At 37.2% G+C, this 26,774-nt stretch overlaps 1 protein-coding gene, 1 long non-coding RNA gene and 1 pseudogene across 3 annotated transcripts; 2 read left to right on the top strand and 1 right to left on the bottom strand.

Annotated features, from left to right (window-relative positions):
- Nucleotides 1-7,098: 7,098 nt before the first annotated feature.
- LOC146464308 (uncharacterized) lies at nt 7,099-10,544 on the top strand. The gene is made up of 2 exons (XR_014868547.1): nt 7,099-7,209; nt 9,556-10,544. It is a non-coding gene; the product is annotated as an uncharacterized LOC146464308 (long non-coding RNA).
- Nucleotides 10,545-13,174: 2,630 nt separating this feature from the next.
- LOC146464307 (uncharacterized) lies at nt 13,175-16,116 on the top strand. The gene is made up of 2 exons (XM_085129993.1): nt 13,175-15,342; nt 15,415-16,116. The coding sequence occupies exon 1, from the start codon at nt 13,638-13,640 to the stop codon at nt 15,084-15,086; it is 1,449 nt and encodes a 482-aa protein (XP_084986119.1). The 5' UTR covers nt 13,175-13,637; the 3' UTR covers nt 15,087-15,342; nt 15,415-16,116.
- Nucleotides 16,117-16,873: 757 nt separating this feature from the next.
- Nucleotides 16,874-19,523, bottom strand: LOC146464306 (uncharacterized; annotated as a pseudogene). The gene is made up of 3 exons (XR_014868545.1): nt 18,342-19,523; nt 17,541-17,650; nt 16,874-17,389 (listed from the first exon to the last, which is right to left on the bottom strand). The product of XR_014868545.1 is annotated as an uncharacterized LOC146464306 (transcript).
- Nucleotides 19,524-26,774: the final 7,251 nt, after the last annotated feature.

The raw sequence follows: 26,774 nt of genomic DNA, 5'->3' as shown, positions 1-26,774 counted from the left end.
CTATTGTCAAGAGTCTAACTATTACGCAAATTGCCTAAAGGAGTCACGCTGCTATTCAATTCGCTGCATTATTTGTCGGTAATTTCGGAATGTACTGCTCATAAGAGTTTGCAAGCCATTTGCTTTGAGGTGGAGTAATAAATCGGCGTTTGTAGTGTCCCGCAACATTTTTCTCAAGACTGAAGCATTTCATTCAGGTATTGTATGTTGTATCTATAGCTTATAGGCTTATGACGTTACAATTTGCCAGTTTTAGTATAAAATTATTTAGAAACACTCCTTGGCGTAGTCCTTGACGAAGGCTAAATTGATCTTTGGTCCGTGCCGCTAGATCCTCGAATGTTTGAAGTTGAATCTTACTCAGTATTTTTGCGACATAAAGAAGGTTCCCAGGGCTGTCACGAAAGGTTTAATTGGAGTTTTGCATCCACTAATGAGGAAAAGTGGGGCTTCATTGCTCCAAGACAGAACTTAGTGCAGCTTCCGCCCTGACGTCTTCGAACGAAGGCCTTTGAGGTTCGCGCACGATTCGCCGGCAAATATTTTACAGTCCTAAGCACCCAATTGTATGAATCCTAAAAGAGTAGGTGTTTCTGTTTACGTAATTGTTCTGTTGCATAAAATGAAACGGAAGCTCTTGTAAATAAGTGCTTACACGAGCACATAATTTCGTCTTTATCTTGCAAACGTTAGGCCAGTGAAAGTTTGCTCATCCGTCGGGAGCCGTGCCATTACGACAAGTTTTGAAACTGTTTAACAACGATATGTTACGATTGAATTTAATGCAAAGAACTGAAAGACAAATTCAACTGGTTAGTTGTTTTTCAAGATTACCGAGTTACTTTAAGATGGCCCCGTGTAATCGAACGATGACTTGATTGTTTGCAGTTAACTGTGAATGACCCGGACAAATTCGATTTAAATAATCCGGCTTATTTTACTAGGCTCTCGGTGTGTGTTGTTTCATTAAACGACATTACCGAAAGGTAAGATCTACCTACCCCTCTCTTGTACAACGCGTATAAGCATGTGCACTCCCATCGGACATCTCGGTACCGTTTAAGTGGTTTCACTAGTCTGAAATAACTTAAAAATTGAAGCAGGGAATCTCAGTACCCACTCATCTGACATTGTGATGCATTTTTCACTAGTTTTTTGGAAAAAAAAAATACATTGTCTGGTGTTGATCTGAGAAACAAAGGGAACTTTCACTCACAGTTAGTTTGGTATTGGCTACATTAGGAACTATGAATAATAATTAAAATGTATATGTATTGAGTTATGGGAAAGAATCTCTTAACTAAAACCATCCTGACCACTCTTAACGATAAATCAAATCACTAGAGACCAAAATAAGATGAGAAAATGCTCTTCTTAGGACGTATTTGCACGTCCGATAATCTGCATGAAATTCATGGCGCTAAACAAGAGCCACAGAGCTAATTTTAGCTGACCGACTTTCCGCTATTTCGATTTAGTTAATGACTGTGTTGTATTCTGAATTGTTTCGGGGCCTTGGATGGTGACTGTTGATCTGTCGCGGAACAAAACAGTCGAGACTGTTTTTTTTTTTTAGCAAACAGAGGGAATTTGGAGAAATTTAGTGTATTTTAACTGATGGTGGGACAATGATTTAGTCAGCAAATAAAGACAATCAAAATATTACAGTTTAATTTCAATCTATACTTCGAGTCTCAAGCACAATTTCGGGCGGTTATGCATCACTTCCACTTAAAGAGTTATTATCTCACAGACATTTGATAGCTTTATGGATTTTTTTTTCAAATCGGGTGCCTTTTCACTTAGACCTCTCTTTGTTTTACGCTCGCCATGGGTGCCACACAGAGCCGACATGCTGTGAGAAATTGCTGATTGGTTTTGTATTGGTCACGTTAATCTTGAATTTGCAAAATGATCTTAGTCTTCACTTTGTTGTGTTAATTGCTTTCACTAACATTTGCTTGAAATGTGAAACGTGGACTAAAGGCGAGGAAAGTTATGATTTGTCAAAATACGCAGTGGACCTTGTCAAGGTTTTCAACGGCACCTTCGTAAGGGCGCAAACAACGTCTCGGCAACAGGACAATAGATGAACGGGATTATGGTAACTTGATAGATTGCCATAGGAACAGTATAACCTGTTAAAAACAAGTGGCTAAGAACCCCTCCTTCTACTTTTTTTAAACTTTGAAAACCTTGCAGCTGACTTGACGGTGCCATAAATAAATGGTTGTCACCTATATTAGCTTGTACTTAAAAGGTTTTGTTTTTTTTTTAAGCAGGTTATGCTTTTCATGGTGAGCTATTAAGTCCAAAAAATGACCATGACTTGTTTCCCAATGATTAGATACGGGTTTGATACCATTATAGGTGTATCAACTAATAAAATGTAGCAGTGTTTATCTCTTAAAATATAAATGCTGGAAACGGCTGTGAGAGACCTTAAGGTAACAATAATTAAAATCATTCGAAAAGATATTGGAATTCAAACCTAAACTAGACGAATTTTTAATCAACTTGGCTTCAGATATTCAACATTTGTTAGCGACTGACGAGAAGGGTAGAAAGGCCAAACTTTTTTGCAAGGTCAAAGTAATATTTAGGAATGCATGCTTTCAGACAATCTAAGGGGCGCTGGACCAGTGATTTAAAGGTCTAAACCGAGACTTGCGCGTCAGTTTTAATAAATAATTTAAAATGCCAAGCAATTGGGTATTTGTAACAATTTATTCTCTGTTATCATTTGTTTTAGTTAATTCAAGACCAGTTGGATCCCTGAGTATCATTTGTAACACATGTTGATACGAGATGGTGCTGCGGCCTTATAGAGACGAAGAATTGAATTACTTCAAGTTTTCATCCCTCGTTTTAAATGAATTCCCCAAAGCGTTACGTCAGACTTTCAAAACCATGTGGGACAACACCTTTGGACATCGCCCTGGATTCCAGCTCTGGGGTGACTTCCTTCCTGTGAGAAATCTGTTTGTGTCCACAGAGGGTGGTACAACCAAAGTTCCTACACACCAGTCGTACAAAGAATGGGATTGCACCGCCTTATTCCAGGCCACCATGTTTGCTCAATCCTTCGCCTTACCAGATAGCTCAGGTCGCCACAGAACACTCAGTTATTTGTACGTAAAGTCCCGTGGTGTACTTTTCGGAAGTTTTCATGTATCCTCCGTGCATACCCCACCGGTTGAAGGCTTTCAAGTGCGAACCATTGAAATAGAGGGCGAGAAAGCGAGGGAGAGAGAGAGGGAGAGAGAGAGCTAAAGGTACGGGCACTTTGGTAACATTTTTGGGCACTATTGTAACCTGGGTAGGGCACTTTTGTAACCACAGAGCACTTTCGTAACATTTTAGGGCACTTTGGTAACAGTATAGGGCACTTTTGTAACTTCGTAACAGGGACTTTTTTTAGGGCACTTCGGTAACTAAATGGAGCACTTTGGTAACTTCTAAGGTACTTTTGTAACGGGGTTATTTCGCGTCCTTTGGGTACATGATTAACCCTTTACAACCCAATGGTGATAACCAACAATTTTCTCCTCATCAAATCAGTGCACTATAGAAGAAAAATGTAACGAAAATGGAAGACATTATTACCGAAAGATAAATTATGTTGATGTTTAACCAATTTCTCCAAATCAGTACTCAACAAAATATAAGGAGATAAGTAAGGAGAGTTTGTATAGTGATGCTGGGGCGTAAAAGATCACGAGTTAGCACAAGCGATAGAATTAATGATATAAGGTTTTCTAGCCCTTTTTGTTCACAAAATACTTCATTTTAAAATAAAGAACAGTAGTAGTTTTATGTCTCTCTTTGAAAACAAACAGTAGTTACGGAAGCTGGGCAAAGTGGAAATAAATTAATAATGCCTTCAAAACTGGATTATTTTGTACTAAGCCTTTCACTTAATTGCAAGCGTGATTAATCTACATTTTCTCCTTACAACACCAGTCAGTGTCAAGCAGACAGGTACGGAGAATAAAGAAATTTATCACCTGGAATTTTTTTTCTAGGTTACCATACCTGACACTTCGAAGAACGTATGGCAGTCAGTAAGGGGAAATAACATTTAGATCTTGGGAATGTGAGGCAATAATGGAGTTAACAGGCCTGTGCGACTCATGTGCATGTTTTAGCCTAAATAAAAGTTTTGCCCTCACGGGTATATCTTTAAGAGAACACCCTTTTCTCTATGAAATGAGCCTAGCCCCCTGTTAATTTTCTTTTAGCGCTGGATTTTCTTCTTTTTTAACGCCATTTATGATTTTAAGGATTTGCGCGATAGTCTCTGAACAAAGCCATGTGCTTTACTGTTGCATGTTTTGTATTTTGATCTCAAATTAAGGTCACTTTGACCTCTGGTTGTTTCTGTTCAGCGACTGTCGTCCTTATGCCGTTCGTGGCATTTGGTTCAGGCTTGGTATGGCGCAGTTCAGTGCGTCTGGTGACAGTATAGCTTCTCTTTTTATTGTTTTGTAAGGATAGGATTTGAACCGTTTAACAATTATTACATTACATTATCTTGCAGTTTTTGTATTAACGGGCCGGGTACTTCCTTTTGTTGCAAGATGTTGTGTTTCTTGTCACGGTTACTTGTCTCTTGACTCTTCCTATAGCATTGTAGCTTCTTAGAAAGCTATGCAATGCATTAAATTGAGGGCTAAAGGCCGCTTTAGTAACGGTTGTGTTTTTGTTATCGCTCTGCTCCGCCATGAAACTGGGAAGTTTGTGTTGAGGGAACTTTGTATTTTCCTCCTGTGTTTTGATTACGCCATAGAATGGTAAGGCAATATTCTTCTGTGTTGATCCGGCCAGGGGATGCTACGAGTCCTTCGGCCGTTAGTAAATTCTGTGGCATTTTAGGCCATGGTCAGGCAATATGGTAATAATGGGGTTGACAGGCCTGCGCGACTTACACGTGCGTGCCTTAGCCTTAACCAGAGTTTTGTCCTCACGAGTATATCTTTTAGGGAACACCCTTTCCTGTATGAAATGAGCGGTTTTCCCTTGTAAATTTCTTTGAGCGATGGATTTCTTCTATTAAATGCCATTAATTGAGTAGTATTTGTTTCAAGGCCTACTCTGGGACCTTAAGTCGCCTAAAGTCGCCTAAAGTCGCCTTAAGTCGCCTTAAATACCTCCGGCAGGGGGTATGTCATATTAAATTGAGGGGGGTGATTGCCATATCTTTTAGGGATTAATATTTGTGGTTTGATACCCCTTAGGGTGTCAAAAGCTAAAATTACTTCCATTGGATACATTGTGGTAGCTCTTAGGGTAATGAGCCAAAAAATGTCTGGCAGCAAGTGTCAATCAACTGATTTGGTACCTCTTAAATAAAATGAAAAAAAAAATTGTTCAGATCAAGCCCACAAAACAGAATTCTGATACCTTTTAGGGCTTCTTTTCAAATTTTTTGAGTTTATGGGACCCTAACCCCCCCCCCCCCCCCCCCCCCCCGCCGGCCCGGGGCCCTGCCGATCTTTTAAAAATCGCTTAGGTTAGAAAAAGCTCAAACTTCCACCAGAGGATAAACTTCCCCATTTCAATAAAAACAAATATGAATTTGTTGTCCATAATAGTGTGTTCATTGGATTACTGATCTCTGTCAGTGACTCAACTGATGGTCATAATATTATATATACTTCCATCAACCATCCCCCCACACAAATGTGAGAACTTAAAAGCTGGGGTTCGAGGACCCTTTCTAAAAGTAAAAGACCTGGTTGTTACACATTTTAACAGAAACCCTAAATTAATGGTCCAAGAATCTTCTTTCACTGGCATGTCTCCAATACTCTTGCACCCCAAGAGGCCTTCTTGGCAGTTTGCCATATTTATGCGATAAACTGCCACCTACGAATAAGCACCCACTTCGAATAAGCGCCAACCCTGAAAGCCCAAAAAGTGAATGAGAGCCTGCCCTCAAATAAGAGCCCACCCCACCCCCTCCCAACAAAATACATGTCTGTACTAGCCCAGCATGAAGTAAGATCACTGTCAGTTGTGTTCCAAAATTGGTTTTAGATACGATACTCAAAGAACTTTTATATTGTTTATGTTAGATTTTGCACTTTTTGTGTCTTGTTCAAGCGAAATAAACTTGTCAGCCCCCATTATCCCTTGTCTTGTTATTCTCTAAAAATGCCCTGGCGTGCTGAAAATTAAGTGCCCAGGGCGGTTAATCGAATAAATACGGTATTAACACATGTGTTTTAAAGCAGGTATGAATTAAGCAATGGATTCAAACTGAGCTGAGGCTTAAGTTATGTGCAATTACTGAGGCATGGAAAGGAAAACATGAGCAGAATTGTGGAAACCTTTTCCTGCGTGAACTTTTTATTGGAATATTTTGATAACACAAATAAATAACATGAGCTTTTCTTTTCTGATAAAAGGATAATAATTTTTTCTAACTAGGTCCTAAATAAAAATCAAGAGTCAATGTCTCTTATCAAGAATTGATAAACTTTACAATTATCCACTTTAAGTCACTTACCGATTGGAAAACTTATCAGGTGCCATCGAACGGTACATAAATGCAAGAAAGGATAACTTCTGGATATTGACGTGCCAAATCCATTCGCGATGAGTGTCTTTTTCACAACAAACATTTGACTTAGCATTTGTAAACAAACGAAGAGGCTGAAATGTGCCAGGCGTCCACACTAGCTAAAGCTCGTTCTCATGTCATACATACATTGAATTCAGTTTCTTGCCGCAAATCTTCATTGCCAAAATGTTTCCTGTAATTGACCATTAAGTAGAAATGCAATTCTACGGACACCTTTTCCACTGCGACTGGAAATAATTTCAAAACCTCTTAAAATAAATCCAGGAATTCACCAACCTCGCTCCCAGGGCCTCTCCTCTTCATGTCCTCTCTCCGCTCCGTGGGTTGAGAAAAGATAACATCGGCCTAAGGGAGGTGACGTCATCGGGTTATTCTTCGGAGCAGCCACGATCCGAGATCCGATTATACCGGAAATTGACCTGCATTCACTCTCTTTCAGTAGTAATGGCGGACGACGTCGGTGAATAGAATACAGAGTTCTTTCTACTTTCGTTTCTCGGCGTCTGAACACTGATCTCAAGGATTTTACGCTCAATTTGTGGAAGAAACGTGGAACCATGAAAACAGTCAAGATTTGCTCAGGTAACATCGACCTACGGGAGGTTAACATCGACCTAAGGGAGGTACGTTTAATAGCAACACGTTTGTATCGTATGTTTTATACTGGCACAATCGTACACATGGAAAGCTTATTTGCAAGCATTAAAACTTACAATCTTGCAGGGGCTTTTCTAATCGTTGACCTGAGTGTCATTTCATTTATTACCAACTCATAACATCCACCTTCAGGAAGTAAACATCTACCTAAGGGAGGTTATGATTTTTATAGCACCATGCAAGTAGGTATTATAATAAGGAACGATTGACTTGAAAAAAGCTTACCAATCTTAAGGGGCTTTTGCATTTCGTGTACATGCCGTTTTAGAATAAATTTATTTATAAAGAATTATTATTATAATTATTATTATTATTATTATTATTATTATTATTATTATTATTATTATTATTATTATTATTATTATTATTATTATTATTTGAAAAGCCTTTTAATCTCACTAGAATGAGATTAATGAGAGTTTTCTCATTTTTTTATTTACACTCATAACATGGAATATTTAACAATTATTCCACGAGCGCGTGTTGGATATGAGATGATGGATAGCCAACAAGGTGCGTAGCGCCGAGTTGGCTATTATCATCTCATATCCAACAAGCATGAGTGGAATAATTTTTTTATTAAAAACAATCACAAAATATTGCTAGATTTTGCAGATTCCACTTTGTAAGTAACAATTAGAAGACAATTTAATGGTCTCTTTTTCTCGGGCATGGTATAATGGCTCATATACCATGGCCGCTAAGCCAATCAAATCGCTCTAATAGACCTTTTTACCGATACGGCGGCCATTTTGAATAACTTAGTTTTGCTGAATATTATGGGGTGCCCAGGGGGCAAAAACTGAAGCGAAACAACGCGTTATCTTGGTTAGTGTACGGGTCTTCTCCGATTCTCGTTAGCGGGACAACTTTTCCACGTACATAACAAAACTTACAGTCAACCCAGGTCACGCCTGAACGATATTTTTTAAATTTGAACGGAGTTTTGAAAATTACATGTCAGTTTTGAAAATCGCCAACAAAATTTCAGTGTTCCCGTATAAATTTCCCTAGCTTATTGACGGTATAAAGCTATAAATTTTTCATTACATTGCAAAACTGAATATTTCAAGAATAATAATTGTTTCCCAAGTATTTTGAATCTTTTTTTCAGTTAACGCGTCTTTTTCGGAACGATTTCCAGAGAAATGTCCAACATTCCATTCACACGTCGGATATTTAATACAAAGAGAAATTCGAATGTTCACTTCATTCTTGGAAATACTGTTCACGCGTGACCTGGATTGACTGTAAGACAATCTGATATGTTGTTGTACTCAACATCAGTGACATGTCCGCTTTCACATATATTTTTTCCCTCCTTCGCGGATTTCATGTCATTGTTTTTCGACAAGTACGCGTCACGTCACATCATCATGTCAGGAAAATAATAGCTTCCCTTCAGCCAATTGTCCAGTTTCTCCGCGAAACGAAGCGAAATTCCATCAATAAAGAGCTTTTCCTTTCTTCTTGCTGCAATTTGGACATCGTCGTTGTTCTTTAGTGCTACACAATGGCAAATGTAGCCGAGGAGCATAGTAAACTTTCAATAACAAGTCGGGCTTACGAGTATCATTCGCGATAGCAATGCCACGATTTCTCAAATATTTTCGCAGTTTCTCGACGTTCCATACCTTTAGCTCTTCCATACTAAACTCTTTTGGGTTTTCATCCGGTTGATCAGCCATGACTAAATGGTGATTAGAAAGTATAAACAGCGCTGTCAAATGACAACAATATTAAAGCGCGTTCAGTCACGCAAGCATTCTTTGCCCCCTGGGCATCCCATAATATACTGTAAAATTAAGTTATTCGAAATGGCCGCCGTATCGGTAAAAAGGTCTATTGCATTATACAATGATCCAGTTTTTAATAAAAGATATTATTATCAATATTATTTTTTGGCAACACACTGACCTACGCTGGGCCATTTATATTCATCTAATGAAACACTTTCACAGCCATAAAGATTTGCTGTGAGAGGTGTTATGGGTTAAAATAGAAAAATTGCAGGTGCATTAAAATAGCATAATAGCTGTTATGATGATTAAAGGCAATTGTTTTCTTGTTGTTGTTGTTGTTGTTGTTGTCATTTTTTCTTGGTTGACCCCATCAACCTCTAATTTCCCCATCAAATTTTGCTAGAAGTGACTGTTTATGACTGTTGAAATGATAGATCATTTTTAAAAATATAACCCTTAATATGTCAGAATTTATTTCAATTTAATTTGTGATCACTTGCAAGAGGGTTGACTGTTTGACTGCTTACTACAGTACATTAACAATATTGGTTTTATTTTATTTCTTTTCAGAATGCAATACTTAAACTGTGCAGACCACTGAAGAAACTGCTACTTCAAAGAAACCTATGACTCATTAATTCCTCAAAAGACATTGTGTACAACAGATGTTGTTGAACTGTTATTGTCAAGCTTGACCTCTCGTCATGTGGCAAAATTATGTAAAATTTGGTATTTCAAGTTTGCAGGATTAATTGATGGAGGATCTCCCATATAATGATGGATTGGATGCAAATGGTCATAATTTTGTTCCTCTCTGGCAGGAAGTTGTGTAGATTGGTATATATGTACCACTTAGAGTGCAAAGATACAAAATGACCAACAGTTTTTAGTAATGTTTAATTGGAAGAAAGATTCTTAGTCCTTTCTACAACTTAAGGACGGTGCCTACTATTGTTACTGCGCATACGTTCTGCGCATCTGGAGATACTCGGGTTTCCTATGGGTGGTGCCTACTATTACAGGGATATTTTTGCGCACTTTAAAACTATGCGGAGAGAGCAGAACTTAGCAAGTGTTTTTGGTATCCAAAAAAAAAATTGGGGGGAAACCATGCATTTTTCAGAGATAATAAAGCTTCAATTTGGAAAAAAGCACCATACATCGCTTTGTATTTTGCTGCTTTTTAGAATAATTCTTGCTTAGTTATCTCTAAAAAATGCGTGGTTACCCCCAATTTCCTTGTTGGATTTCAATACCCACTACCAAGATCTGCTTAATTTCCCGCATAGTGATAAACCGTGCTAAAATACTTTGCTATTAGTAGGCACCCTCCTTAAGCAGTTGTGAAAAGAAATCCCAAAAAATAACTGAGGGTCTTTCTTCTACTTAATCCTGATATTGAAATGCATCTTTCAAATATCCATATTCAATTACAGTTATGGTTGCTAACCTTTATGGCTATTGAGTCAAAAAGATATGACATAAAGAGCTATTATTTTGTAAGTCAACAAATCTGTACCTCAAGTAAAGGTCAAAATGAAATTGAGCCATGCCATGAACCTTTAAGTGTGCTTTTCAAAAGATCCAAATGACCACCCCTAAATGTTTTCATTTTCATGTTTTAAGCTCATGACGTGTCATTTGTTATCAAGTAAGCTCTATGCTTGTAAATACGAGTGGAACTTTGTCATGAGTTGGAGAACAAGTCAAATTTGAACAAAAAATCAATGCCTTGTTTGTGTACCATGCCTGGGAAGAAGGGAATTGAATTTGGCTGGGGTAGAGAAATTGAACTGAATTTACACTGTACCTTTGGCATGGGAGAATTTGGACTTTTCTCTTTTTTTTTCTCTTCCGTTTGAAAACAATAATTATTGAACAACTGAGACAATATAATATATAATGCTCTTTATTCATAATAATAGTACAAGAGAGTGCATGGTAATAAGTAATTAATCGATATTGAGATGCCGAAGCCGGGGGCTTATATGGCACAATATTATTCATACAGGAGATTGGTGAAAATGGTGCAATTACTTTACAGTTTACAAATAAATAAATAAATAAATAAATAAATAAATAAATAGATAAATATTAATGTTAATAATAGTGGTAATAATAATAATAATAACTTAAATGAAAACAATTAAATAAATAACAAATAAAATATTAAATTAAGCTAAGCCATGTATACGAGAGTTCAAAAGGACATGAATTCACAATTTGATTGGAAGTAATTTCTAAGTTTTTGTCTACAATTCGAGATAGTAAGCGAATTGCCTATTAAATCAAGAGGGTTGTCATTCCAAATTTGAGGGCCTTTTGCACGAAGTGCAAAGGCCCCTTAAGATTCATAACCTTTCTTCAAGTCAATTCTTCCCTATTATAATACATACTTGCATGGTACTATAAACATCATAACCTCCCTCAGGTAGATGTTTGCCTACTGTATACGTAGGTGGAATTGTTATCACTTGGTAAAAATAAAATGAAATTCAAGTCAGTGATAAAAAAGCTTCTTATGATCCCAAGTTTCCCTGCTGAAGAGTAAGATTCTATGCCTATGAATTGAGTACACAATGTCTTTTGTGGAATTAATGAGTCATAGGTGTACTGCAGTAAGCAATGAGGGAGTAATGTTCAATCGTCTTTTAAGGTTTCTTAATAATCATAACATTCTCTCTGACAATCAGTATGGTTTTCCTAAGCATCACTCCACCACTAGCGCTTATGCTCTTGCTTGTTTATATGACAAAATCTCTTCTGCCATTGACAATAAGGAATGCACAGTTGGTAATTTTATAGACTTGTCCAAGGCCTTTGACACCGTTGATCATAACATTTTGATTTCAAAATTAGAGCATTATGGTGTTCGTGGCACTTCACTTAGAGGGTTCGAAAGCTATCTTAAAGGCAATAGACAACAATATGTGGAATTTAATGGTGTCAGTTCGGAGTCTTGCAGAATTAAGTGCGGGGTGACTCAGGGTTCTATACTAGGTCCCCTACTCTTTCTACTCTTTATAAATGATCTGTGTAATGTGTCAAAGGTCATGAATTTTATTTTTTTTGCAGATGATACAAACATATTTTTCTCCCACAAAGATTTAAACTTGCTTCCTGGAATCTTGAATTCTGAAATGCTTAAATTAACTCAATGGTGTCGAGCAAACGAGCTGTCCATTAACTTTAAAAAATCAAATTTTATGGTTTTTAGTCCACCCCAAAGGAGGAAAACACTTGATATATCTATTCAATTGACAACAATGCAATTGAACGTGTGAAAGAGACAGTATTTTTAGGTGTTATCCTCGATGAGCATTTGTCATGGAAGTCTCACATTCTTAGTGTTTCTAGAAAAATATCAAAATCAATAGGTATTATTAATTTTACAAGTCTAGTTTTTGCCTTCCCAAAACCTCCTTATGCTCCTTGCACTATAGTCTAGTTTACCCTTAAACATATCGACATATCAGTCTAATTTAAATTGGATTATTGTTCTGCAAAAGAAGATAATCAGAATACTATATTAAGTTTCTTTTGATGCTCATACTGGTCTTCTTTTTAAAGAACAGGAGATTTTTAAAATTCTCTGACATTTATTTATACCAAATAGGTAAATTTATGTATCTTTTTAAAAGAAGCTTACTTCCAAATTATTTTCGTGATATGTTTACTCTTGCAAGCCAGATACATTCTTATAAATATACAAGAAATTCCACCCTTTTCTATATACCTTATTGTCAAACCAATCTTCGAAAATTCTCAATTCGGTTTCAAGGTCCTACTGTACGTTTTTCAACTCGCTTAGTCGTGAAATTCAAAACAGTGAAAGTATCAGTTTGCTTGGCAAAAGACTTAGAAAACTCCTTCTTTCTTAGCTAAATTGACTCCTAGCTAAGCTACACACCTTTTCTTGTTTTTTTCTTCTTTTAAAAAAAATTTTATTGGAATTTTCATTCAGTACCATTAACTTTTATTGTTTATCCTATAGTTCCAGGAAGCCGATAGTTAATAAGCCCCAGGCTTCCATATAGGCTTCCTAGCCTTTAACACATTTCATCTTGTAAATAGTTTAGTAGGAATATTGCAGTGTATCATCTTTAATGTATTTATGTTGTATTTTTTGGTTAATGGCAAATAAAAAATGAAGCAGTCAAACAGTCAACCCTCTTGTATGGTGGCCGATGTTTGCCATTCATATTTTTCGTTGTTTTGTCAAGATTTTGCACAAAATATTTGATATAAATCAAAATTAAATCAATAAAAAATCAAATTGACTAATCAAAGTTAAGTCAAAATTAAATTAGTAGAATAAAGAAATGCAACAAAAACCGATTTGTAAAGCGAAACAACTTTAATAACAAAGTGTAAACAAAATAGAAAGTTGATTGATGTTGAAAATAATTGTCTGAGGCAAATGAAAATAAAATTTCTCTTCTGTTTCAAAACGAAAGCGAAATGCAACACATGTGTCAAATAATTTTTAAAACAAAAACAAAACAAAAAGTAAAACGCAAAACAAAAGCAAAACAAAAAGTAAAACGCAAGTCAATTTAATCTCTCCATGGCCTATCGTTGCCATAGCCCACAAGGCTTTGCGATGGTATAAAGAGGTGAGAGACTGGGAAATAGTCTAAGGATGGAACAAAATGGCTTCCAATGTTCGAAATCCTGCCTGGCGATCAGACATAAAACTAAGAGAAGATATGGAGAAATATGTCAGTCAAGGTTTGCGGCGAGATGAAATCTTAGACTTTCTCATACGAGACTTTCCACAGTATGCGTGGAGTTTAATCTCTCCATGGCCTATCGTTGCCATAGCCCACAAGGCTTTGCGTTTTTCCAGAAGCAAGATGGCCGCCGCATGGAAGAATTTCAAAACAGCAATGAAGGAGAAAAGAACCGGTAAGAAGGGTGGTCTGAGCAATGACATACTGGCAAAACAAGAGGTTGTAATCCAACGGCTAAGTGCAGAAGTGTCAGGTAAAGCGCAAAAGTATTCACGAATAGGACCGAGAGAGTTTGTACCATATGATTACGACGAGGTGACGTTGGCTAACATCAAGATTGCATGCAAAAAACATTTCGCCTCAAGAATTGGCGATGAAATGCTGTGTGATGTCTTGGCAGGAGAGCAAGGTCCATCGTGCTCTTCGTTGGACCAAATACCCGATATGAGAGTTGTTCATATTCGGTTTATCGACCCGGTTCAGTCTAGTGAACATGAAGCTGCCGTGCACGTGCAAGGAATTAAAAGAAGACAAGAAACACAACCCAAGAGTGAGCCTTCACCAAGAAAGAAAAAGTCATGTATCAGCGAAATGGTACCTAAAAGTCTCTCTGTTGTTGAGATGCTCAAGCTCGGGAATGTCATCCATGACAAATCAACAGAGATTATACATTTGTACACTTTCGACGTCAACCAAATGAGCTGGTCTGGGAATCCAGAAGAAGTCGAATTTACTATCGAAAAGGAGCCCTTTGGCATTGGAGGCTTCAGGAAAGCATTTCAAGCTACCAGCAAAACGACAGGTTTTCAAAATTGTAAATGGGTCGTAAAGAAATATCTGCCAGCTGCTGTTGAGAATATTGAAGCAATCAAGCAAACTCTAGAGCAGCATACGAAAAAAGTCGTTCAAATGCACATGTTAGCTAAAAATATTGCTGCTAAATTACAAAATGAACTTTCCAAGGAGGATGCTTTGGAGTTGTATGGGGAAACCCAAAAGTACAAAAAAAACTATATGGGTAAAATGGAAGGGGGAGAATTTGTAACCATCGAAGAATTTATTGAGGGAGAGTTTACCAAGTATATAAACAACAATGCGGAATTGAGTTCCAATGATTCAGAAATCTTGAAGAAAGCAGAAAGTCTTGTTCATTTTTCCTACGAGCACTCTGAGAAGGAGCTTATGATACTAGACATGCAAGGCAGTGGGTATCATCTTTTTGACCCTGAAATAGCATCCAAGAAATTAATGGAAGATGAAGAGGTTTTATTTTCAACTGGAAATCTGTCAACTACAGCCATTAACAATTTCATTAATTCACACAAATGTAACATGTATTGTCACCTGTTAGGTTTACAGGCCTTGTAACTCAAAAACTGTGTTTCTGAACTTAATTTGTCCAAAAGGATTTAAGACTGGGGTTTATGCACCAATCCATGGCTTTTGACTTGGGTGGGGCCTCCTTTGTTCTCTTGTAGTTCCACATGTTAAAGTCATGCATTATTCGCTTAACTTCTATTCAATACAAGAACTTGTGCACAAAATGCCTCTACAAAACACCCAGAAATAACATACACCCCTGACCTCGAAATAAGAATGCTAAGTATTTCAAACAGTCCCTAAGGTAGTAGTCTGAAATGTCAGCCGTCTCCTCCCACTAACCCGCGGGAGACGGCTGACATTTCAGACTACTAAGGTAGGTGTTACAAACAGGCCCTGGGTATGATAGTGATGTTTCCTCCTACACTCTCAGGCAAAAATATGCCTGCCAAATTTCAACAAATGCCCCTGAGTACCTGCCCCCTCAGGGGGGAGCCATTGATTAGTGTATAATACCTTTAACAACTAAATCCCTCACAGTTTTCTATTATTGCAACATTGTAGAAACACACATTTGCCATGTGGATACTTATTACACTTGGTTTGTGTCCAAGTATTGCACCTTAATACCCTTAAGATGCTTTGTGTTCAAAGATTAAAGTAGAAATTTCTGGCATTTCACAATGCTATTTTTGACAAGAATATATGTTAGCAATCTGATATTTAATGAATTCTTCTTTGAAGTTTAGTACAAATATCTTTCATAGTGAGTTGAGTTATATAGTTATTTGCCGGACAGTTTGAATAGGTAGTTGTCAAAGCAACATTGTGAAATGAGGTACATAAAACATGTACAACCTTTGTAACCCAAAAACCTTACATCTACTGTCAGTAGGTTTTAGACACTAAAAGAACTTAAAATTCAACTGAATGAAAATTGTAACCTCATTAGAGTATGTTGTGTTTAAGATTGTATACGATTACCATAAACTAGCTGTCTTTTACTGAGTTGAAGTCAGGGTTTTAACCCTGACAAAAATGTTCACGAACAGAGTAATAAAGTTTATTGCAATTTTTATCTGAACGTATCAGGTGGCTTCATGGGGGTTTTGATTATGGGAACGCTGTTTAACATGATATTGTAAAGGCATTCGCAAAATAATTTTAAGTTTTAGTATCCATAACTTTACCATTATTTTTCAATAATTATTACTACCACCAATACACTGAAAGTGAAATTTTGGAATGTACATGTACACATTCAACTTCAACAAGAATAGTTAGAATTTTAGTTTCTGCTTAATTGCATATTGTTCTTCAAGTACAAAAAGGCATCCATGCAGTGTTTTGGCTCCACCTCTTCAGGGGATGGTATAAGCTCCTCACATGCTTTCCGGAAGTCCAGATGAAGAAAATCTGATGGAGTTTCTAGTACCCCTGAGTGTAAAGAAACTTCCTTTAGCTGGTCCTCTGTCACGGGCCATCCTGAAAGAGAACATGTCAGCTGACATCCATTTACAATTATTATTATTATTATTATTATTATTATTATTATTATTATTATTATTATTATTATTATTATTATTATTATTATTATTATTATTATTATTATTATTAGTATTATTATTAGTATTATTATTAGTATTATTATTAGTATTATTATTATTATTATTATTATTTTTTTTTTTTTTTTTTTTTTTTAATCGAAATGAATTTTAAATATTGAATTGTAAATAGGTTTTAATAGCTCTTTTTTTCTACTTTTAACTTGTAAATATCAATTTTGCTTGGAATATTATAATAAAGAAAGTTTTTATTATTTATTATTATTATTATTATTATCATTATTGTGTTTGGGCTTGCTAACGACTCAGTTTCTTGAATTTTTGCATGTGTAGATGCGAATGGAAACCAGCTGTAAATTTCAACGTTTATTTCGACACGAGGCACCGTGAGACAAACTGGCAATTCCAGTTTCACCGATGGGCCTTCATAAAAGTCAACTTAACTGCCGTACAAACCGTGAAAACCGATTAACCTTAGTGAACTAAGAATTCAGGTAAAAACTCAGTGGCCCTCCTGGTCAACATTAAAGGCCACCTATGCGCATGCCCGAAACTAAAATGTCTGTTGAGCATCAATTTATTAGCTGATTGAAATGAACTTATTAGGATCCCTCACCGCACTCTTCCAACCCATATTCTTGTGGAAAGTTATAAATGTGATCTGGCACACCATCAGGAAGAGAAGTATTTTTCTGTCTTCTGATTCTGTGACTGTTCCAGATGGTTTCACGAAATGAGTCTAGCTGTTTTTGTACAACAGGAATTAAAATGAAAGCCAACAGCATCCTATTGAAAAGTAAAGAAAAAAGGTAAGAGAAAAAAAAAGAAAGTAAAGCTGTAAAGGTTGCTATGATAAATAAAACACGTTATGAAACCATGTTAAATTGTAATTTTGTATTGAAGTAGTAGTAGAGACTTCAACAAATTAGACGATTACCTATGGGTTTCATTGTCTGGGTCATATAGGCCTTGGTCTTTCAGCATACAGAGCTGCACTTTAAAATATCTTTCTAATCTCTGATGTAACTCCCTCCACCAACGCTCAATCTGTCAATTGATCAGAGACACTGCAATAAGCATGAGACTGGTAAATGGCACTGGCATAATAATTATATCCTTTAATTACTCCACTTCTTGATATATACTGTGGTGTGTTTAGCCAAAGAGGCCAGATCTGGCAGTGGTCTTGTCAGATAGTGCCCCAATACCCTTGAATCCTTATTTTTCAATGGACTGGGAAATGAGACTTCACAAAGAAAAAAAATTGCTTCCATCTCAAAAAATCAAGGGAGGGCCGGGAGCAGATCCTTCCACTCTTTCAAAGTTTGGGTGGATATGATTGACTGCTTTCTTCCTGAGTCACAAGACTATCAAGAGACCAGATTAGTACACAGTTCAATTTCCTCATTGAGAAATTTTCGGAAAAAATGCCACCTCCAGAGTAATGGGTTAAGTCACTGGGCACAATGTGCTGTACACCTGTGCTTGCCTTGTACATGGAAAGTTATGGAGGTGCAGCAAAAAAATGTCAAGTTGTCAAACATGACCTTGTCAAACATGACCTTGGTAAGTACAAAACTAAGGACCCCATTAACACAACCAAACATTTAATCGTAATAAAGGGCTGCTTGTAAGGTGGAGTTTCAACTTTACTTACAAAATGCGAACAACTCAATCTGCATCACTGAAATCCTACAATAGTACACTTCTAAAACCAATAATTTGTTATATTAGTTACCTGATTTGCTGTTGATGGTCCATACACAACCGTATCTGTTGGTTCGATGTCGCCATGGTTTTGTCTTAGAAATGCCTGCATGGTAGCCATAATGCCAGTTTCACTACCCCTGTCGACTCTTATGATTGACGGCAATTTCCTGGACACATAAGACTTAAAGGTACTCCAGGTACCATCGACCTATAAGCTTTGGATCAGAGTTGCTCACCCATACCTTTAACCATAGCAATTTCCGGCTTGCAGTATCAATGCTGCCATAAACTGCAAGTGGGGATGTCCTGTTTTGATATCCCATTAATTTATCGTGACCATCCATGGAATGGACCCAATTCACTCCTTTTGTCGTAAACTGTCCCTTAACTTTCTTATTCCTCTTAGCGGGGCATCTTGCTTCCAGCCCATCAGGGTCAAGGTCAAACATAACATCGTGCACTAAATCTCTTGGTACGTTGAGGCTGTACTCTTGCCTTAACTTATTTTGCATTGCTCTATACCCAAGAAGACATCCAGGACCGTCAAGTTCATTTTTTACCGCTCCCTTTACTTCATCAACTGAAATTCTTGTGTCAGAGAAGTATATGTCAAACTCTCTCAGTCTTCTATCGAGAGTACGAAAACTCCACGCATACTGTGGAAAGTCTCGTATGAGAAAGTCTAAGATTTCATCTCGCCGCAAACCTTGACTGACACATTTCTCCATATCTTCTCTTAGTTTTATGTCTGATCGCCAGGCAGGATTTCGAACATTGGAAGCCATTTTGTTCCATCCTTAGACTATTTCCCAGTCTCTCACCTCTTTATACCATCGCAAAGCCTTGTGGGCTATGGCAACGATAGGCCATGGAGAGATTAAATTGACTTGCGTTTTACTTTTTGTTTTGCTTTTGTTTTGCGTTTTACTTTTTGTTTTGTTTTTGTTTTAAAAATTATTTGACACATGTGTTGCATTTCGCTTTCGTTTTGAAACAGAAGAGAGTTTTTATTTTCATTTGCCTCAGACAATTATTTTCAACATCAATCAACTTTCTATTTTGTTTACACTTTGTTATTAAAGTTGTTTCGCTTTACAAATCGGTTTTTGTTGCATTTCTTTATTCTACTAATTTAATTTTGACTTAACTTTGATTAGTCAATTTGATTTTTTATTGATTTAATTTTGATTTATATCAAATATTTTGTGCAAAATCTTGACTAAACAACGAAAAATATTAATGGCAAACATCGGCCACCATACTCTTGCAAGTGATCACAAATTAAATTGAAATAAATTCTGACATATTAAGGGTTATATTTTTAAAAATGATCTATCATTTCAACAGTCATAAACAGTCACTTCTAGCAAAATTTAATGTGGAAATTAGAGGTTGATGGGGTCAACCAAGAAAAAATGACAACAACAACAACAACAAGAAAACAATTGCCTTTAATCATCATAACAGCTATTATGCTATTTTAATGCACCTGCAATTTTTCTATTTTAACCCATAACACCTCTCACAGCAAATCTTTATGGCTGTGAAAGTGTTTCATTAGATGAATATAAATGGCCCAGCGTAGGTCAGTGTGTTGCCAAAAAAAAATATTGATAATAATATATTTTATTAAAAACTGGATCATTGTATAATGCAATTAGAGCGATTTGATTGGCTTAGCGGCCATGGTATATGAGCCATTATACCATGCCCGAGAAAAAGAGACCATTAAATTGTCCTCTAATTGTTACTTGCAAAGTGGAATCTGCAAAATCTAGCAATATTTTGCGATTTTTTTTAATAAAACAATTATTCCACTCACGCTTGTTGGATATGAGATGATTATAGCCAACTCAGCGCTACGCGCCTCGTTGGCTATCTATCATCTCATATCCGACACGAGCTCGTGGAATAATTGTTAAATATTCCATGTTATGAGTGTAAATAAAAAAATGAGAAAACTCTCATTAATCTCATTCTAGTGAGATTAAAAGGCTTTTCAAATAATAATAATAATAATAATAATAATAATAATAATAATAATAATAATAATAATTCTTTATAAATAAATTTATTCTAAAACGGCGTGTACACGAAATGCAAAAGCCCCTTAAGATTCGTAAGCTTTTTTCAAGTCAATCGTTCCTTATTTAATACCCACTTGCATGGCGCTATAAAAATTATAACCTCCCTTAGGTAGATGTTTACCTCCTGAAGGTGGATGTTATGAGTTGGTAATAAATGAAATGACACTCAGGTCAACGATTAGAAAAGCCCCTGCAAGATTGTAAGTTTTAATGCTTGCAAATAAGCTTTCCATGTGTACGATTGTGCCAGTATAATATATACGATACAAACGTGGTGCTATAAAACGTACCTCCCTTAGGTCGATGTTAACCTCCCGTAGGCCGATGTTAACCTCCTTTAGGTCGATGTTAACCTCCCGTAGGTCGATGTTACCTGAGCAAATCTTGACTGTTTTCATGGTTCCACGTTTCTTCCACAAATCGAGCGTAAAATTCTCGAGATCAGTGTTCAGACGCCGAGAAACGAAAGTAGAAAGAACTCTGTATTCTACCATAACCAATCCTAAAAAACGTTCGAAGTCTTTATTTTACCGACGTCGTCCGCCATTACTACTAAAAGAGAGTGAATGCAGGTCAATTTCCGGCTCTCTCCTCCACAGAGGCTCCATCAGTGGAGAAACGTAGCTTAGAAAGCCTGTTGAGAGGGAAATTAAACGAGTAGAGCCTGGAGGAGAGAAATATTAAAGCGCGCGGGGGACGCTGGGAAGGGAGAGAAAAAGGCGGGAACAGAGGCTCCCGCTTTTTCCCCCTTCCCATCGCCCCCCGCGCGCCCCCGATTTTTTATTTCCCCCGTTTTCCTTCCTTTCCCCTCCTTTTTTCTACGTTTCTCCACTGATGGAGCCTCTGTGGAGGAGAGAGAATTTCCGGTATAATCGGGGCTGCTCCGAAGAAAAACCCGACCTCCCTTAGGCCGATGTTATCTTTTCTCAACCCGCTCCGTGGGAGGTGAAGAGGAGAGGCCCTGGAAATGAGGTTGGAAATTCACAACTTGCATGCGTTTAAAAGAAGTGTGGGCACTGGGAACAAATAGAGATGAAGAAATGCATGCTGGGACGATCGTCTTCAAAATGGCGGCACCAATGCATGCTTTCAAGGTTTGTGTACATTTTTGTGAATTTGTTATGCGTATTCTTGTTCTGTTATATTGTCATCAGTTGAACGGTATATATTTTCTTTTAAACAGGTAAACGCTACAGAAGGAGGCGTATCAACATTTTTATAGCTGGATTTCTGGTATTGGTATGAATTTGGCAACGACGGCCATCAAGCAACATAAGTGGGTGGGGGGGGATAGGGGGGCGGGAGCCCGGGAGAATAGGGGGCGGGAGGGGTACGGGAGACGGGAGAGTAAAGGGCGGAAGGTGGGAGTTCTAAGAGTACGGGAAGCGGGAGACCAATACAAAACGGTGAATTTCTTTACTTATCGTTAGAACACTATCAAAAAGAGAACCCAACAATGTTTTACAATGTTATTTGTTTTCCATTTGGCATCCTCCGAGGCTTTTTACAATATTTTATATCCGAGGGCACACAAAAATTCGCGCTCAGGTGATAAACAGGGTAGTCACGCAACGGAGCGTTCCGTGACTCCGGCCCGAGCGGCTGCGAAGGAGACTATTTACTTCGGGTGAAATTGTAAACCCTTTCATGGTGTTACGTCATAGCTCATGAAATGTCAAGCGTGGCATGTGAACTCATGTGTGAGTGCCGTGCAAGTTTTTAGAAGCAAGGCGAGCAAGTACGCGTCTTGTAAATTTAGTATCAGAGATATAAAAAAAATTCATTGTCGTCAAAGATCATTTTAGTAGTTCTTAGTATTTTTCAGTACGGTAGTGAGAAATCTGGGGCATGGACAACCTTCTTGGGAGTTAGCTCCCAATGACCGTCAATCGGACCGTACTAAAGATTTTCCTGCATGGTGTATGGGAATCTGCAAACGGAATGCTGTTTCAATGAGCACGAGGAGTGCGGAGTGGTTCGTTTCATGACCCCGTTTTTCGTTTTGGACAAGGCAAAATCGATTCCTATTAACGATAGGCAGCCAAACAGCATGGGAAGCAATCAGGAACGACTTCATAGAAAAGAGGAGTAGGATTAGGAATAGGAGGAGATCAGTGCAGCCTCCTCAACACATTGATGAAGACTTCTCTTTGACGAACAGTTTGTGCGGCCTAATTTCAGACGCTTTTTTGCATTTAATGCAGTAATTCTTTCCTCAGAGCAGTACCAATGAGCTTAGAATTCACCACCAATAACCCAGAGATTTAAACCTTGGATTGAAAGTAGGTCCTAAAGTTTCATTTTACCTTTTCCCGAACTAAAAGCAATTTTTTCAAGCAGTTTTAGGGAGTAAGGATATCGAGAAAGATATCAAGATTATAATTAGTGTGTCAAGTAAATGCGATCCATGGATCCTCAATAAGGCACCAAGAATTAGGCAGACGTACTGAACTCTAACTGGGGCGTTTGGCTGCCAGCTCGACATGTCCTACTTCCCTATTTGAATTACATGATCCCAACAAATGAATAATTAAAAAATGCAACAACTATTACAGTGCACGATGGACTAAGACTGTTGACACTGACAGAATGGTTAAACCGTTGAACAAGACGAACATGTTAGTCAAAAATTAATACAAACAGCGGTTATAAACATAATAAACTTGCGGATTTTAACTTGACATAGCATATGAAACGTCAAGTTACATAAAATGCGCAAGTTTATTATGTTTATCACCGCTGTTTGTATTTTATTTCTGATCAAGCTACAATGGCTCAAGAGCAAAAGTCTTTATGTTAGTCAAAACTTCATTAACTCAGAGTACAAAACCTATCAATAATGTTAACGTTAATCAAAATATATATAGTAAAAAAAGAATAATGAAAGGCCTACGAATGGTACGTCCTGGTACAGCTTTATGACTAATACGGGTTTCAGTGAAGCCTTCTAATTTACTCGGGGACGGGAGAAATGCGAAAAAGGGCGGGAGGCGGGAGGTTCTGACCCCCCTGTCCCCCTCCACTAGTGGAATTTGGCATGGAGGAATTCAGCTATTGACATAAGTGTTATATTGATAGTGAATGTAACAAAATGCTGTAGTTGATCAAATTATTTGATAATCATATAAGCTCACTAAGTAAGCTTAATGTGTATTAAATATATCATTGTGATTGATATATTTGAGTGATTTTTGGTACTCTTTACATATTTATTACCGATCAATACTTTTGCTTAATAGATGAATTATGTATCAAAAAATTGCAGATGTGATCACTTGTGGGCATAATGTGCATCATGTTACATAATGCTTGCATCATAACAATCCAGGCAATATTTTATTTCCTTTCTTGGACACATTTTGTTCAAGTCTATGCGTGTTAGTTACGGTCATATTGAAGGCCTTTCTGGGCCTGAACTGGGGTGTCTGTACTAAGGACTTGAAATCTTTGTGATGATGAAGCCTGGGTAATTTCTCAGTAATCTTAACAGCTATCAGGGTTTTCATCAATGACTCCGATGTCTTATGTGATAATCAATATGGCTTTAGAAAAAATCGCTCTCCTAGCCTTGCGCTTATCGATTTGTGTGACAAAATTTCTTCTGCATTTTATAGAAAAGAACATGCCATTGGAGTATTCCTAGATCTTTCGAAAGCGTTCGATACGGTAAATCACGACATTCTTTTTGACAAACTCAACCATTATGGCATCCGTGGTCTGGCACTAGAATGGGTCAAAAGTTATTTTTCTGGGAGGACACAATTTGTCGAATTTAATAACGTTCAATCTGCCCCACAGGGGATTTCCTGTGGGGTGCCTCAAGGTTCTATTCTTGGTCCCTTATTTTTTATCCTGTATGTTAATGATCTGAACAATGCTTCCCTGCTTGATGCAATCTTGTTTGCTGATGATACAAAACTATTTATCTCCCATAATGATCCTGTTTGCCTAATTAACACATTAAATAGAGAATTAAACAAATTGTCAACCTGGTTTGCAGCAAACTGGCTCTCCTTGAATTTGGCCAAGACTAATTTTATGGTATTCAAGCCTTGGCAAAAGAAGCAATCCTTTGAATTTCAAGTTTTCATAAATGAGCAGCCTATCATTCGTGTTTCTGAGACCATGTTTTTGGGTGTTTTATTAGATGACAATTTGACCTGGAAATCGCATATATCCTTAACAGCAAATATATTATCCAAATCTATAGGTTTTATTCATAAATCTAGATTCTTTCTCTCTACTCACTCCCTTCGTACTTTATACAATTCTATGATCCTTCCATATTTATATTATTGCAATTTAGCTTGGGCTGGTACCTATAAGTCAAACCTTCAAAGAATTGTAACCTTACAGAAACGTGCGTTAAGAATAGTAAGCAATTCTACATACATTGCCCATACTGGCCCTATTTTTAAGGAACTTAAACTCTTAAAATTTCATGATATCCATTCGTTTCAATTAGGTACTTTTATCTTTTCATTCAAGAACTCTACACTCCCTTCCATATTCAATAACTTTTTTTACTGAATAGTCAAATCCATAATTATAATACTAGGAATGCTCAGTCCTTCCGCTTCCCACTGTGCAGAACGAACACCAGGAAGTTTTCAATTTACTTTCAAGGTCCAAACTTTCATAATTCGCTAAATTCTGACATAACTAGTTCTCCCTCCTCCGCTTCTTTTAAAAGAAAGCTTAAAGATTTTCTTCTCCCTAGGTATTAACTTCTGTAAGGCTGTATTTCTTAACTAACTTACTTAATATGTGTGTGCGTGTGTGTGGGTACGTGTGCCCGGTCAAAGTTAATTATCATAAGTCCATATTGTAATTCTAATATAAGATAGCTATTTTTTAAAAGTCAGGAAGCCTGACTTTATAAGCCTCGTGGTTTCTTTCAGGTTTTCTCGCCATTTATTTTCTTTCGTCAATTTTCATCATTTTTTTTCCATCTGTAATTGTTGTATATGGCAAAATAAATATTGTATTGTATTGTATTGTATTGTATTGTATTGTATTGTATTGTATTGTAGGCTACTTACCATACTTTTACCCACTAGCAAAAGGTCAGTTTGTGGGTGACTTCAGAGAGAACTATCAGAAAAATTTTTAATTTATACCAGGAAATGAAATTACAGTCACTTAACTTAAAAAAAAAGGAAAACTGAAACCCAAATATAAAAGTCCTGTACACCATCTTGCCCAACTGATCAACTTTGTTTAACGAGGGTGGCAATTAAAAGACCTAATGAATTACAAACCTGCGGCCCTTGGACTCCAGATTGAATCATTTAAAATTTGACTCTGTTTGGGAAATGCTGGAGTACTCAGAGCACGGAGGAAAACTTGCAACAAACTCAACACACATAAAAATGGTGTTGTGTACTGGAATCGAACACAGCTCCCATTGTTGGAAGGAGAGTGCTAATTATGGAACTAGCAATAGTCTCCCGCTGAGTAAAAAAAAAAAATAGAAAAATAGGGGCCGTGAAGAAATCAAAATGATCAAAAGAAGCTCGCAAAGTAAATTTTGTCTACTTTGGGGTTTTAACTCCAAGAATGTCTTCACCATTTTTAAATTAAAACAATGCCGGATAAGATTTTTGTATGATCATATGCTGTTAAAGTGGTAGACTAAAACTGAGGTGAAACTGCCGATGCAGTGATTCCTGGATGCTTTCCATTGTTCGGACCTCAAGCTGGTCATCCTATGTTCGTCTTCAAAATGAGGCACATCATTAATTCAGAATGCACTTAAAGAATTTGTACATTCATCTGTCAAAGGGAGGGGCTCACGGTTCTGCGCATGTCCATGGATCAATATACTTTTTTGCCTTTGCTCGCTATGACCCAAGCCTGTTTAATTTTTTTCGTTGTTTATGAACCATTGGGAAGGGAAATAGTATAGGTAACTCGGGTGGTAATTTATTTAATACATGATTGTGTCATTTTGCATGCAAATAACTGTAGACACATCAACCGTGGCATAAATCCTACAGGTCAACGCTAAATTCAATATCGACAATATGAGTACAATCCACTAGCACTTTCTGTGAATTTCGGTCATCAGTCATTTTGCTTGGACTAATTATAGAATGTGATTACTGAAGTACATGTGAGTGGGATTTTTAAGGCCATAAAGTTGATAAGAAAGAGAAAAAAGCACTTAGATTCATGCACATGTGCTGAAATGTGAACCAAAATGCACAGTATGGCTCTGTTTACGTGGAGGGCGGGTGCCCCACGTTTTTGCCCCGTGCCATCGCCCATTTCCTTACTAGGGCTAACGCTCAGAGGAAAATTCATAGGTTCACTCAGCACTTTCAGAAACTGCAGGGTCAATTCTCTGATCCATCATTTATGACCCAAGAAGA

This window comes from Pavona decussata, unplaced genomic scaffold, assembly GCF_977016875.1.
Source record: "Pavona decussata unplaced genomic scaffold, jaPavDecu1.1 SCAFFOLD_166, whole genome shotgun sequence".
NCBI classification, from domain to species: Eukaryota; Metazoa; Cnidaria; class Anthozoa; order Scleractinia; family Agariciidae; genus Pavona; species Pavona decussata.
This window is presented reverse-complemented; position numbering and strand designations above follow the sequence as displayed.

Coding starts and splice junctions, on each gene's coding strand:
- LOC146464307 (XM_085129993.1), top strand. CDS start 13,638: ATGGCTTCCAATGTTCGAAATCCTGCCTGGCGATCAGACATAAAACTA.